Consider the following 15,099-nt stretch of genomic DNA (forward strand, 5'->3'; position numbering starts at 1 on the left):
TTCCTGGCACCCAGCATAGCCAGTTACTTGGTAGATGCTCAGTTTATATTTGCTTAATAAATAGGTAGGACCACAATGTTTATGGATATATATACAATATTTATGGGTATATACATACCCATAAAACATAGCAAACGTTTTAAAACTTTGATGAAAAGAATAGGCAGTAATATCCAAGGTAGTGGTGGGAGGAGGGGGGAAATGGAATTGAAATAGGATAGAAAGGGACTTCAGCGGAGTCTTGACTTCTTTTTTTGAACAAAGAAGAACTGAAGGAAATATGATTGTAGCCATTTATTCAATCTGAGTGGTGGGTACATGGGTTCTTATAGCCTTCATAATTTAAAAAGATTTCTTGCTATGAAAAAGAAAAATTTGTGCACAAATATCTTTTTAAAAGTATAGAATATCTCTTATATGAGGCTTTATGGCTTCTTAGGGATACAGATAGGCCTGGATGGTTCTTCTCTTGGTGGAGGTGCTGCCTGGGCCCTACACTGCCAGCAGTGACAGGAAAAGTGCCTCTCCAAAGTAGAGAAGCAAAGCCTGGTTTGTTTCCCTTCTTTTCTTGATGCCCATAGTTCAGAGCAATTGTTTATAATACCCTTTTGCTTAGAATATAATTCTTGCAGGAGGATCTTAACACTTGTTTCTAGTGGTGTGACATCATTTTAACTGCATACCTTCTGGCTCCATCCTCAAGCATAAAATCATAGGATTGTGAATTTTGATTCCTGTGTGTGTCAGGGAAAGAAGATATACTGAACAGTCAGAGAATACACGTGAATCCCAACTCCACATCTTCCAGGCTGTGTAACATTGCTCGAGTCACTCAACCACCCTGAGCCTCAGTTTGCTCAACAGCAAAATGTGATGATTGAGAGGATTAAAGGGACGGATGTAGTGTGCAAAGGCACCCACAGCAGAGCCCAGCGAGTGGCAGAGATGTTCAAAATGCATGGGCTCGTCCCATGGGAGTTTATGCAACCCGAACTTTGTTGTCTCTCCTCTCCTCCCCAACCATGCCCATCCTTCAAGACCTATTCAGACTTATCCCCCGCCTTGAAATCATTCTTCACAACCCAGAGGCTCATGTCAGTGACTAGTTAATAATCAGTTAATTTCTTCATCTGCTTTTTTTTTTTTTTGCCTCCTTAGATTGTGAACCTTTAAAAGCAGGAATACCATTTCAGCACTGTTGTGGGGTGGTAGGAAGCCCACTAACATGGGAGGTGGACACCTTGGGTTCTAGGTACTTGGGGCCCCATGCAGCTTTGGAAGCTTCAGTTTCATCAATAAAATGGCAATAATAACCTTTCCTTTCCAGGAGATCAATTATATATCAATAGATAGTCTGTTTGAAACACAGGAGGAGTTTAATAAATGTTGAATGAATTTAAACTGCTTTGAAAAATAAAGTTCTTTACAAATGTTAGACATCATTTTTTAATTCCCCATGGCATTCGCAAAAGGCCTTATAGTTACTTGCTGCTAAGAGAAACTGTATTCTCTTAATATTAAATATTCTCCAGTCATCCAGATGAAAACCAAAGGAGGCATCAGACAGGGGTTATAATATAGCTTACTCTGGTTTTAAACAAAATGTCACCTTCATTCTCCCCAGGAGCAAGATGACCACTGCCACCCCGTTGGGGGGTACCACCTTCTTTTCACTGAATGCGACCACCAGAGAAGAAGACTTTCTGTACAAAAGTAAGATCGGCTTGGCTTGGCGGCCAGGGGAGGGATGGTGGGACACATACATGGTCAGCTCCTGGTAGAGAGGTCAGGAGCATGGGCTCTGGGGACAGCCCACCTGGGTCTCAGCCCCAGTTCCCCCATGTGCCGTCCGTGTGGCCCTGAGGATGTGACATCCCTGCTCTGCGCCTGTTTCCTCAGCTAGGAGATGGGGACGTACATGAGCTGCCACAGGAGGTCGTTGTGAGGGCTAAAAGAGACGATCCACGTGAAGAGCTTAGACTAGCCTCAGTGCACACCAGGTACCTCATGAGTGGTAGTGTTATCATTACACCTGCTATGATTAGTTTCATTAGGGGGTCGAGTCTAGAGGGCAATGGAAATTTGAATCTCTTGTAGATGTCCCTGAAACCTTGAAATGTAGCTGCTTTCAAACTGTTTTTGCAAGGCAAAAACATCCCGTCAATTTACAAGGGAGTTAATGACTGTAGGCGGGAAGAGTTAGTCCTGGGGAGATGTTTGCCAGGAATAAGGGATCCCCAGAAGGAAAAATTTGAGAAAGGCTTCACTCTTTAGAAAGCCAATTGATTGTGTCAGAGGCAGTCTGTCCATTTAGGTTATTTCAGCATACTCGGTACATACTGCTGCAAATGGACCAGGCCTCCTGACACATGCGGAGCATTGCCCGGTGATAAACGGCTCCAGGCTGTGGTGCTGGCAGGAAGCTGGATTAATGGCAGGTGTGTCTCTTCCGTGGAGACCCAGAAATGGTGGCTCTTGGGAGAGGGTCCCATGTGTGAGCCTGCTCCTTGCTGGGTGGGGAGACCTGCAGAGGCCTGATGAGGTATGACTCCAAACAGCTCTGAGGGGAAATACAGGCGAAATGGAATCATGGTCAGCAAGATGGGAATAATAACTGTTTTTATTTGGCTAACAGTAATGGTTCTCAGCTAGGTGATTTTGCCCCGTAGACAGGACTACCAGATTGAGCAAATAAAAATACAGGACATCCAGCTGAATTCAAGATATTTGAATTCAAGATAAACAATGAATGATTTTTTCATGTAAGGATGTGCCATGAAGTATTTGAGATATACTAAAAAAATATATTCACTGTTGTCAGAAATTCTAATTGAAATGGGTATCCTGCATTTTATCTGGTGGCCCTGCCACCAGGGGACACTTGGCAATCTCTGGAAACATTTTTGGTTGTCACAAGGTGGGGAGGATGAGCAGCGGTCCTGGCATCTGGTGAGTGGGGGCCAGGGATGCCCAGGGCAGCTTCCCCCAATGAAGAATTGTCCAGACGAGGCTGAAAAACCCTGAACTAAAGTGTCATCAGGGGACTCTCAGGAAGAAAGAAGAACAAGTTGCTCCAGGATGAATTTCCTCCTCCTTTTTTTTCTTCCAGTCCTTCTTCCTATGAATATTTGCACATAGTTCTTTTTTTTTTTTAAGTAAACCTTTTATGAAAGCATTCCATTCATTCAGAAAAGTACATAGGTGTACGGCTGGATGAATTTTCAAAAAGTAAATACACCTGTGTGACCAGCCCCAGATCAAGAAACAGACCACCACCGGTATCCCAGAAGTCCCTGTGCCCCTTGCCATCACTGTCCCTCACACACCCAAGGGAAGCCGCTCTTCTGACTTCTACTACCAGAGATTAATTCCATCTGGCTTTACACTTGATATAAATAGAATCATACCATTTATAGTCTTTTGCATCCAGCTTCTTTTACTCAACATTATATTTATATGCACATTAAAAAAAATTTTATACACTCTTACGAAGGTTTCACATGAAAAAACAATGTGGTTACTACATTTACCCATATTATCAAGTCCTCACCCATACCCCAATGCAGTCACTGTCCATCAGTGCAGCAAGATATATGCACATATTTTAATGGCTGCAACACAGTGTATGTATGATATGTGAGTGCACGTATATTCTATTTTTTACACATCAATTATGATATTTCGTGCACTATACCTTATTGAACCATTCCCATATTTAGAATGAATAGTGGTTATAGTAAATACGTTCATTCATAAGATTTTTTCTGTATTTAAGATTATTCCGTAAGATAAATTCCTCAGAAACAAATAGACTAGTTTATAAAGTGTGAACATTTATGGTTTTTAATATTTTAAACATCAATTCTGACAAGGATGTTGACCTTGAATCTAAAATTAGACTGGGACATTGGGACTGGGAGCTGATATTAATCTTTGATCTGTGATATTAAGCTACAAAGACATAGTCTTATTTTTGATAGGTGTTAACACCAGTGTGTTTGTATGATGGGATTCCAGTTGGATAGTGTAAAATGTAAAACATCATAAATATCCTCAATAGGGAGTTGAACAAACATGGCACATCAAAACAATGGAGTACTATGCAGCCATGAAAAATAATGAAGAAACTGTAATTACATAGAAAGATGAATAGGATATTGTTATACAACAGCATAGCATATGGAACATGATTACACTTTTATCAAGTGCCTATTTTTTCATATTTATGACTATTTCCTTAAGATGGATTTTCAGTTACAGGATTAATAAATTATTCAGAAAAAGATCGATAAACATTTAATATGAATATATGCACACACATGACCACTTTGGTTAAGGTATATATGTGTAGATAATCAGTGCTTCCTGGAGCAATGAGGTCTTTAGCTTCCCCTCCATTTTTTTTTGCTTGTATTTATATTTTCAAAATTAACTACAAAAACCACATTACTTTGGTATTATTTTTTTAAAAAAGAACCGTGTTTTGCTTGCCTGCTTCACAAAAGAAGTTTGAAGCTGAGTAAGGGCTAATAAGAACAGGACCTAAGACAGAATTTTGGCAGGTGGTGTGCTCAGGACATGGCCTCCCGCAGGCCCCTTTGTGGGAGAGGTGCCCTGCCAGTCTGGATGTGTCTCTGTCCTGGGGTTGGAAGTGAATGTCCCAGGTCATTGCATTCTCTCTTCCTGTTGACCTAGTGAGGATGTAAGGGGCCACCATAGGGGTCCCCTCCCAGTCTGAATGCTTTTCTGCATTTCAGTGTGCACAGTGGCCATCTCCGCCCCCTCCTACTCTAGGTTCTGGAGCCATCGTTGCTGCCATTGTGGTGGTTGTCATCCTCATCTTCACTGTGGTTCTGATCCTGCTGAAGATGTACAACAGGTACGGGATACCCTGGGCTTTGGATGGCCTGGTCCCTTCAGTGATGTCAGAACGAATGGGAACTAACATTTGTGGGTGTCTGTCACATGCCCAGCAGTATCCCAAGTCCATCATCAAACGTTCTAACCCTTTTTGATCATCTCTTCTGCTGTAGGAATTTCACAGTGACTAAATATTTTTGTACTTGGAGAAATATACTTTAAATATAAAAAATAAAGATAATGACAACAATAAGGGCCTTGAGCACTGCAGTAAACACAGTAAACACAAAAGGAATGTTTTGATCCTTTCTCTTTTTTGGTGGGGAGGCAGCTCTCAGAAGAAATCTAATTAGAAGAATTCAGCAGAAATGTATATGATTAAAAGTGCTGCCCAGAGTTTCTGCGCAATGCAGAAATTTTTTACCCAGAGCTTTCCATGCCATTTAAAAGTATCTCCTGTCAAGCAACACAGTAGCCACGGGTCTGACTCCTTACACCTGAGCATGAGTAAAAACCAAAACATCAAACCCCCGCTCACCCTCTTGTAATTGATTAAACAAAACCTTCTGATTCAGCATTTGATCCTTTTCTCTTGGTGAGCCCTCTGCTAGGTTGTATTGAGCAGAGCACATAACTATTTGCGTGACAAATACTGGGGTGCACATAACCCCAACTGTGCTTTCTGGGACCAAATAAGAGGAAATAAAATAATATAATTGGATCACGTAAAGAATAAATGTTATAAAAAATAAACACAGCTTATGCGTTAGCACCAGTAAGTCATGCCTTTGCTAGAAGGCTCTTCTGTTATGGGAAGAAATCAAAATAGAAGACTATAAATAAAACCAAATCATAGAAGACTTGGAAGCCATTAACAAAAAAAGATACCATAGAAATGTGTTTATTGATGAGGAAAACTGATGATAATATATTGTCAAAGGTCACAAAATAATATGTACATTGTGATCATACACATGGGTTACACACAGTAATTTAATCCTCAACCCCCCCAGGTGGGTACTTCTGAATTCCCAATCTTATAGGTGTGAAACGGGCACAAGGAGATTAAGGAGAGTGGACAAGGTTACTCAGCCCTCATTGCCAGCGCTGGGATTCAAACCCAGTCCATCTTGTTTCAAAGAAAATATTCCACCACTCCATGTAACAGTCATAATAATAATAGCATTTAATTTTAAACTTTTAAACATTTAATTTTAAAAAAATCTTTGGAATAGTACAGTTTGGGTCTATCCCAAACCAGGAAGCAGCATCAAATCCCAATGTTTACCCTCCATTCCTCTCTGTCATTGCTGGAGCTCTGAACCCCTTTTCCAGGTGGTAATTTGAATGGAGGCTCCACTGTTGACAATGATCCTTCAGCTGGGGATTGAGAGACCTGAGTTTAGTTTTTGGTCTGTCAAAAAGCAGGCAAGTCATTTAATCTCTCTCTCTCTCTGCCTTGGTCTTGTCATCCTTAAAATGGAAAGGTCTCAAAGTGTGATAATGTGCCGGGGTTACATGGAGAATGAATGCCCTTGCTTTCAGGAGTGCTTAGGGGTGAAGTGGCAGGATGTCTGCAGCCTACAGATGGTTCACAGTTTCTAAAAAACTCTGTGTAAATGGGGAGAGAGAAAGAGAAAGAAAGCAAATGAGGCAAATTGTTATCAATCAGTGAATCGTTCTGTGAAGGATACATGGGTATTAATTGTACTATTCACACAACATTTTTGAGGACTTGAAATTTTTATAAATGGTGATAGGTCGACAAGACTAAATTTCTTATCAACATTAGAATTAATGATTGTTGTTAGTTATTGAATATTACAGTATATGAAATGCAAGATAAGATACACGTTTTAAGTATATTCTCTTCTCAGCTATGTAGAAAGTTCTTAAATATTTCTGGCATCAAACAGCAAGCTGAGGCTGCAGAATGTAACTCACACTACAACTTTAAACAGAAGAAATGTAACATCTGTTTTTAATATACTTACCTATCTGACATTTGACTCATTCATTAATAGGAAAAAAAAGAAAATTAAATATCTAATCCAGGTTAAACAAAAACTGAAGGGTCAGACTAGCTGATATCTAAGGAACTTTCCAGCTGTAACCTTCCACGATTGACAATTAAACAGCGTAATTTAACTTTGATCTACATTAATCTCCTAGCAGGACACACAATCAGAGGGCCCATTCCCCAAGGGATACGAGGCAGAAGACTCAGCCGTGCATGCATATCTCATTACAGGAAAATGAGGACAAGGCGGGAGCTGGAGCCCAAGGGCCCCAAGCCAGCCTCCCCTTCTGCCCTGGGCCCGAACAGCACCACCAGCCAACATCCAGCCACGGTGACCTTCAGCCCTGTTGACATCCACGTGGAGACTCGGTGACCCCCACCCTGGTGCTGTGATGGCCACTGTCCAAAGAGCCTTCTCCAGCCAAGACCACGAAGCACATTTGTCCTCTGGCAGCTTTACTTTGAGTCCTTTCTGGTCAGGTCCACAGGGGCATCTCTTATGCAATCTGGTGCTTCAGGCAACCCCCAGCCCCGTCATGCCCTGCTCCACTCCAGCAATGCCCATCTCCCTGCTGCCAACCTTCCAAAACGCTGTGGAACATTTTTTGGTCATCTGAGGTAGACCCAAGTTGGGAACCCGCTGATGTGGGGTTGGCTCTCTCCTCACAAACATGATAGCTAGACAGACAGACGGACGGACAGGTAACCCAGGAATCTTCTAGTCAGCAGTCAGCAGTCAGACATGTTTCTAAGAATGTTACAATAGAGTCTGCTTCTGGGGTCATGCCAGAGTAAGAGCCATATCCACAGCATTTGAGAACAAAATATTTGATTCCACAATCAGGCTCAAGGGAACTAACTTGGACAAACTGAGCAGAAAACCAACTTTATAGCTCGTTCATTTGTAACTTGTTCCAGTAGTAGATGAGCCCTCACTAGCTCATAATGACTGGTCAGCACATTTTTCCCTCTTTAAGAAAAGTTATGGGAAAAATTGAATTCTTCTCAAAAGGTTTCTACTTTATTAGTGAAGAATCAGAGTAAAAGGAATGGGTTGACCTTGAAGAATAGTGGCCTGAAGGGCAAAAGCTTGTTGCAGTGTCCATGAGCCTGGGACGGGCCTGGTGGCCAGTCAGGGCCACTTCCTCCTGCTCCGGGGCTGGATCTACCCTGACTCAGTCTCACTTCTTGGCTCCGCTCTGCGTGCATTCTGAGCAATCCTCACTCTCCAGGTAGCACTTTACCTCCGAGGACCAGTATTTGGAATGGATTGGGTTACGACTCAATTTGTATTACCTGTGCCCTTGCTGATCACTTTGCAGAGATTCTGGACATATTCAAAGTACCACATTCACAAAGCATCTCTGTACAGGACTGATCTCTTTGATTCCTTAACCTGGAGAACAATCTATTGAGAAGGGAAAACATTTTGGAAATAAGACCTGCCTTCCACGCACTACTTCCTGGTCGTGTGGCCTTGGAAAGTGACATAACCTCTCCACATCAGGTTTCCTAACCCTGATGTGGAAATGGTAACATCTGCCTCACTGAGTTACTATAACAAGTTGAGGATGTACTAAGGCAGCTCAGATAGTGCCTTACAAGCAGCAAATACTTGGTAAATGGGAGCCAGCATTATTATTATGCTATTTCTTCAACTGCAGGATATACATTTGTTCATATTTTAATGCATATGAAATCAGAATATGTCTTAAAATCAATAGGTCCATTACCATAGTTGTATTTTTTTCCTCTCTCTCTCAAAAAGATGTTTTATAATCAATTGTGCATCTTAAAATTGAAGGCATCTTGGAAACAGGTAATAAATCTTTATTCTGTTATAGAAAGAAACATCCTCTGACATTTAACCTCAAATTCTAGAAGTCTCCCCCTCCTGGGGTCAGAAATCCCTTTGTAGGGGGTAAATTGAGGATCAGGGAGATAAGACTGGCCCGAGGTCACCCAGATCATTTCATCCCACCATAAAAATGCTCACTTGAATTTGTCTGGAGAAATACTGGCAAATCCTTTCTCCCCAGATATCTTTTCTCCCTACTGTGTTTAAATATCCACCAAGTACCAGGAACATTGCAAAGTGCTTTCACAGATAAATTACCTCCTAGGATTTATTTTTCCCAATAACCCTGGGAGGTCCTATTTTTCCCATTTGCAGATAGAAATTACAAACTCAGAAAGACAAAGTACCTGCCCAATGTCCTACAGCTAGTAATTTGCAAAGGTAAGACTCAAACCCAGATCCCTTTGACTCACTCCAGAGTCCATCTTTTTGTTTCTTCACACTCTTCCCTAACACCCTGGCTCAAAGAACATGTTTTTGTTTTTGTTTTTTTGTGGGTGAACAAGGCTTGTCTATGTGTCTGAGTGGAGGTAAGAGGTCTAGCTTCTAAACCAAAAGTGGGAGCAAAGCCACTTGGGTGGCCACCTCTGGGCTTCCATGATTGTAGCCAAAGAAGCCTTTCTAAACCTGTCTAAGCTCTAAGAATTCCTGCTTCATTCCCTCCTACACTTACCCCCAAAGAGCAAGGGGTGGGTGGCATCAAACCTGGGCAAAGCCATTTCTTTAAAGACTCAGTCCCCAAATAGATATGTTCCCCAAACCTACTCTGCTTTAAAGAAAAAAAAAAAATGTTTGGCATGTTCCAGCCCAAAACCAAATTCTTCTACCCCTGGTGGAATCTTCTTGGAATCACTAGAGAAATTATCCTCTGGTATATGCTCTTTTTCTAAAAGAAAGCTCAGGAATGGAGAAAGGGTGGGTAGGTAGAGAGGTATAAGGGAGGCAGAGAAAGGGGTTTAAGTGTTGTGTTTTTAACTAATGATGATAACTCAATAAACATCCTTTAAGGGCTCTTATGTGCAAGCTGAAGTGCTACTAACCACATTACGTCATGGTGGCTGCTCAAGGAGTCTGCAGCCGGCCTCCTGTGACAGAGACCTTACAGCACCATTGTGTATTCTGTTTCTGACAGGTGCCTTTCCTAACCGAGCAGATGCTGCCTTGGCCACTGAATCAATAAAAGATATTAAACACTAAAAGAAAAATGTCTAAAAATAAAAAGGTTTAAATCAAACATTTGTTGAGTTGATTTCAATTAAGTTTAGAGATAACAAATAACCTTTTCTATAAACTTCCTTTCTTTGACAACGTAAACAGGGTCCTGGGGGAAAGCCGGAGCTGTTTGAAACATTGCTTTCTCGCTTCTGAAAGATGCAGGTAAACGGGGGCTGCCATCACCAGACCTTTTGGTGAGTTAGAAAACTTGTGAACTTAATTAAATATCACAAAGGGGATCCCATTAAAATTTTTATATTTATATTATATATATATACTTTTTTATATTTATATATTTAAATATAAAATCCATCCAAAACTGATTTTGGTATGTGTGTGAGGTAGGGGGTCAAGATGCATTTTTTTCCATATAGATATCCAGTTGGCCCGGCCCCATTTACTGAGAAGACCATCCTTTCCCTGCTTTACTGTAGCATCAACTTGCTCATGAATCAAGTGACAGAATATGCGCGGTTTGGGTATACATTTTATGTAGACAGGAATTGTGACAAAGACAGGTCACATGCGGAAAGGAGAGCAAGGGTGAAACTTTGGAGTCAAGGAATACTATTCAGTTCACTTGTTCTTTCTTATATTAGTAAGTGCATGCCAGGCACTGGAGATAAAATGGTGAGCAAGAAGCGTATGTCTCTGACCTCACAGAACGTATGGTGTAGCAGGAAAGACAACTACAATATAAAACAATAATTTTTTATAGGGAATTCAGGGTGTTTGATAAGCCTCTTGCTGGGGCACCCAGCTCAGCCCGCAGGTTGGAGGGTAGGGAAGAACACTGCCCAGGAGAAATAATACCTAAACCAAGAGTAGAAGATTGAGCCAGAGGAAGAATGGGAGGAGAGACAGAGCCCTACTGGAGAGAGCAGCTTAGCAGATGTCCAATCAAGCAGTGGGAGTTGGGTGGGGAAGAAAAGAGAGACTCCAGTACGAAGGATCTTCAATGCTTGGCTATTTTAAAGGCAATGGGGAGCCACTGAAGGTGCTTGAGCATTGAAGTGACAAGATCAGATCTGTGCTTTAAGGAGGTTAATCCTGCTTCAGTGTGCAGAATGGTTTGGAGTGGGAGAGGCTGGAGGCTGGGAGAACAATTTAGAGTCTATTGCAAGAAGTAATAGGCACATCTGTGTATGTGCTCCTTTTTAAATGCCTTTTCTAAATAGCCCTCCAATTGTGAAGTTTTGTTCTTTTCCTTTCTTTAAGTAGCTATTTGTGGGTGTGCAGTAACCCAACAAAAATGTCTCCAGGAATCGTCTCAGGCCCACTGGATGGGAGCGCACAGCAGGGGTATTGTGTCAGCTCTGTAGCCCTTTGTCCCAGGGCATCCCTTCCCTGCGCAGAAAATTTCCTGGCAAAAAAGCAGACTACTGTGGTTCAGCAGATACTACTGTCCTGGACTCTGACAGTCGGGAAGAAGCAGGTAGAAAGAAGACTGACCTTCAGGTCTCCGGGATGTGAAACCCTCTTTCTGCTTACAGCCCTCTATTAGCAGAAAGGGGCCCTTCCCAGCTCAAATTCAATCTCTTGCATGATTTTTACCTGGACCTCCTAATGCTCTTAAGCGGGGCTACAGTGCCTCAGTTGATCTCATAGAAACAAAACCACCAATTTATTCATTTTTTCCAGCTTTCCAGTTCTTGCCTTGACAGGCACATGGGAGCCAAAGAGATTCTTTAAAAGTTGACATCTGAATGTTCATAACCTTGAAAGGAAGATCTGAATGGGGCCTTTGCTCCTCATAAAGAACAGGAGAGAAGAGAATTAATGTTTGTTTTGTTCTGCTCCGTTTGTTTGCTTCTCCATCCTGCGGGGCCCCCAGCAGGGAGAGTTCCACCATTCTCTTCACATGCCACCCTGTCATCTTGGATCATACAGAGACCCCTCTTATTTTATGTTTTCCACTTCACCCTCAATCCCCATCCTACTTTTCTTCTCCACCAGACACTCCCTTTAATTTATTTAATTCATCTCATATCAAAAACAAACCTTTTCGTTGACCACACAGACCTCTTGAGCCCCTGTGCCACCTCTCTGCTTTCCTTGATGGAAAAATTCTTCAAAAGTGCCTTTCAGGGAAAGCCTTGTGAGCAATGTAGGTGGGGACAGCATGGGACCGAGGAGTGGCCCCTAGACATGACAGGGCACGAGTGGAGTAACGCAGACAACCCCTGCCCCCAGCAGAGAGCTGAAAGCCAGGGGGAGTCACTCTCTCTGTCCTCTGCTCAGCTCTGTGGCCAGAAGCCTGGGGCCCCTTTCAGTGGCCATGGGATCACTGGCCCGGACAGCACTGGGGCTGCTGGCCAGACACAGGGGTCACGGTGACCTGCACAGGGCCTTCCACGGCCACAGCCACAGGCACTCAGGAGCAGCTTTCCACCAAGGCCCATGGCCACGCTCCTCATCCACATGAGGATTGCCATGCTGGCCACTGCCGCGACAGCCTCCACCACAGAGGACACGACCACAACCACGAGCACAGCCATGGAGATGATGGGGGTCTGGGGCTGCGGGCATTAAGCAGGACCTGGACACAGTCGCTCCCTGGGCCTGTGCCCTGGGGCCACGGTACTATCTGCACGGCTCCATTTTTCATCCTCTTCCTTACACACAGGGCTCCCAAGTTCCCCGGCGCTGCTCTCTGTCCCAGATCCCTCTTGGGTTTGCCTTGGGTGGGCTCCTTGTAGATGCCTTCCTGCACCTCAACCCTCCTGCCCTGAAACCTCGTTGCCACCACCCTCTGGAGCTCCATGGGGGGCCATGGGTGCTTAATGGAACCATGTCCTCCTTGGTGGCGGAGAAATTCATGAGACACATCACAGGAGGACGTGGACACTTCGTGGTCCCACGTGGAAGTCACGGACACGGAAAACAGCAGCAGCCTTCAAAGGAGAAGCAGAGGTCAGAGAAGAGAGAGAAGGAAGCGGGTGATGGGTGAGGATGCACTGGGAGAGCAGCGGAGGGAGCACGGGGCCTGGAGGTGGGCGGGAGACAGCAGAATCCCGGAGAGGAAGAAGCCGTTCAAAGCTGCATGTCTGAGGGGATCTGAACCTGGCTGCTGACCCGGCACACAACCTCACAGATGGTCTGGCCCTGGTGCTTCGTGTCAAGGGGATCAGGGGTTGGCACTCCTGACCGCAGTGACTGTCCTGCAACATGAGCCCCATGAAGTGGGGGACTTTGCCGTCTTCATCCCGCCTGTGCCCTCATAACTCAAGGAGGGGCAGCAGGCAGTCAGGAGTAGGTGGTGCCCCTCCAGGCTGGTTCTGCTATTCACTGCCTGCGGCTTTCTCTATGGAGCCGTGATGTCTGGTGTCTGCGTTGCCTGCGTTACTGAGGGAGGCGTCACCATCGCAGTCACTTCTCACTTCTGGAGGTGCAGGGGCTGCTGGCACGGATTGTCCTGATGATGCTGATTGACCACCTTGAGTGAGAACTGGGGTTAACCGTCCCTATGCTGTGCCAAACCTCTAGCCACCAACCCCTCCAGGTCAAGGGTTCTGGAGGTTAGGGGCCCTTACCAGGAACACCTGCAAAGGAGTTGTAACCTAGGGAAGTGGTGGCTTTGGCATGAGGGCCATGGGGTTTGGGCCATCTTACAGGGGCTGCTGAGGTGAGAATGAGAGGCCAGGGAGATCAGGCTGTTGAATTTGGGGTCTGAGTGGGCCACGAAGAAGGCTGGAAGCGAGAGGTGATGGCCACTCACCTGTTCTGAGAGGACCAAGCTACCATATACGGGCTAATCTAAGGTCTGCCTCCCTCTGCCATCTGTTGGTGGGGGTTTCAGGGAGGACCAGGTCCCTGGACAGAGGGGGAAGCAGAAAGAATAGAAGATGAACATCAATTAAACAGCAACTGTATGTCTTGGTTTGGAAGTGATTGTGGGTGGGGGGAGAGTTGCTAATCTCATGGCCTAATTTTTTTGTTTGTTGCTATTTTATATCACTGTTTGAATCAAGGGGGAAGGGGTGGTGAGTGGAAATAAGGTCCACAGATATTCCATCCATAAAAAAAGAAGTGCTGCCTCTACCTGCTCTATCCGCTTCTCCTGGTCCTTCTAGAGCCCTCTCCAGCGAGGTTTCCAACCCCATCGCTGAACTGAAGTATCCCCACCAGATTTATTCCAACCTCCACGCTCGTCTTGTCTAACTACAGCAGAACTGGGCACAGCCTATCACTCCTTCCTGCTGGGAACACCTCCTTCCTTGGCCTCGAGGACCCTCCCTCTCTTGGTTCTCTTCCAACCTCAGCACCACACACAGGCTTCCCTAATGTTTCCAAAACATCGCAAACACACTCCCACCTCAGGACCTTTGCACCTGCTATTCTCTTGCCTAGAATTCTCTTCTTCCACAGATCTAAAGTCTTGCTCTTCCTCCTAAAGCAGGCCTCAGCTCAAAGGTCACCTTATCAGAGAGGACTTCCATGGCTGTCCTTTATAAACAGCAAATCCCTTCATCAACCATCTCCATGTTGCGCTCCTCATTTATTTTTCATTATTATCTGTCTTCTTCTAGTAGAATGTAAGTTCCCTAAAAATCAGAATTTTGTTTTCTTTGCTGCTGTATTGTGTGTCAAGAGCGATGCCTCACATAATAATTAAAAAAACTTACTGAATACATGATTGAATGGTCTTGAAAAATGTATTGTTCTTTTAAGAATAAATGTTTTGAATTTACAAAAATTCTGTTTAAAAATGATATAGATATTTTGTTTTTCACTTTTCTCACTAGATATATTTTTTAAGATCCAACCATATCGCTGAATGTAAATCCAGTAAATCCAGGTTTCTGACCACTGCACATTTTTCCATTAAATGACACATTTTTCTCATCCGTGTCCTTATTAGATAGGCATACAGTTCGTCTCCAGCACCAACTACACATACAGGTTGAAATAAATTTCCTCAAACATATACCCTTAGGGATCTGTGTGAGAGGTCATTTTGATATTTTCAGGGTAGGGGTCAGGGGTGGAGGATGTGGGATGATTTATACACCCAGGCATAAAATTGCTGAGTCATAGGACATAGATACACTTAATTTTACAAGTACAGCCAAAAGGCCTTCCTGGGGAAAAGCACACAACTTAAACCTCCAGCAGCAATTTGCGGAAAATCCTTTTTCTACCACAT

The 15,099-nt window shown here is 43.8% G+C and overlaps 1 protein-coding gene and 1 pseudogene across 2 annotated transcripts in view; both read left to right on the forward strand.

Moving 5' to 3' along the window:
• NCMAP (non-compact myelin associated protein) overlaps positions 1–9,749 on the forward strand; it is a 36,353-nt gene extending 26,604 nt beyond the window's left edge. For both annotated transcript variants that reach the window (XM_037017738.2, XM_037017739.2), the window contains exons 2-4: positions 1,625–1,713; positions 4,795–4,879; positions 7,112–9,749. In XM_037017738.2, coding sequence (XP_036873633.1) covers positions 1,632–1,713; positions 4,795–4,879; positions 7,112–7,253 — 309 coding nt within the window. In that variant the 5' untranslated portion in view covers positions 1,625–1,631 and the 3' untranslated portion in view covers positions 7,254–9,749. The remainder of the gene's footprint in view (positions 1–1,624; positions 1,714–4,794; positions 4,880–7,111) is intronic.
• Positions 9,750–11,714: 1,965 nt separating this feature from the next.
• LOC118972322 (zinc transporter SLC39A7 pseudogene) lies at positions 11,715–14,542 on the forward strand (annotated as a pseudogene).
• The last annotated feature ends 557 nt before the right edge of the window (positions 14,543–15,099 follow it).

The sequence above is a fragment of the Manis javanica genome, chromosome 4 (genome assembly GCF_040802235.1).
Source record: "Manis javanica isolate MJ-LG chromosome 4, MJ_LKY, whole genome shotgun sequence".
NCBI classification, from domain to species: Eukaryota; Metazoa; Chordata; class Mammalia; order Pholidota; family Manidae; genus Manis; species Manis javanica.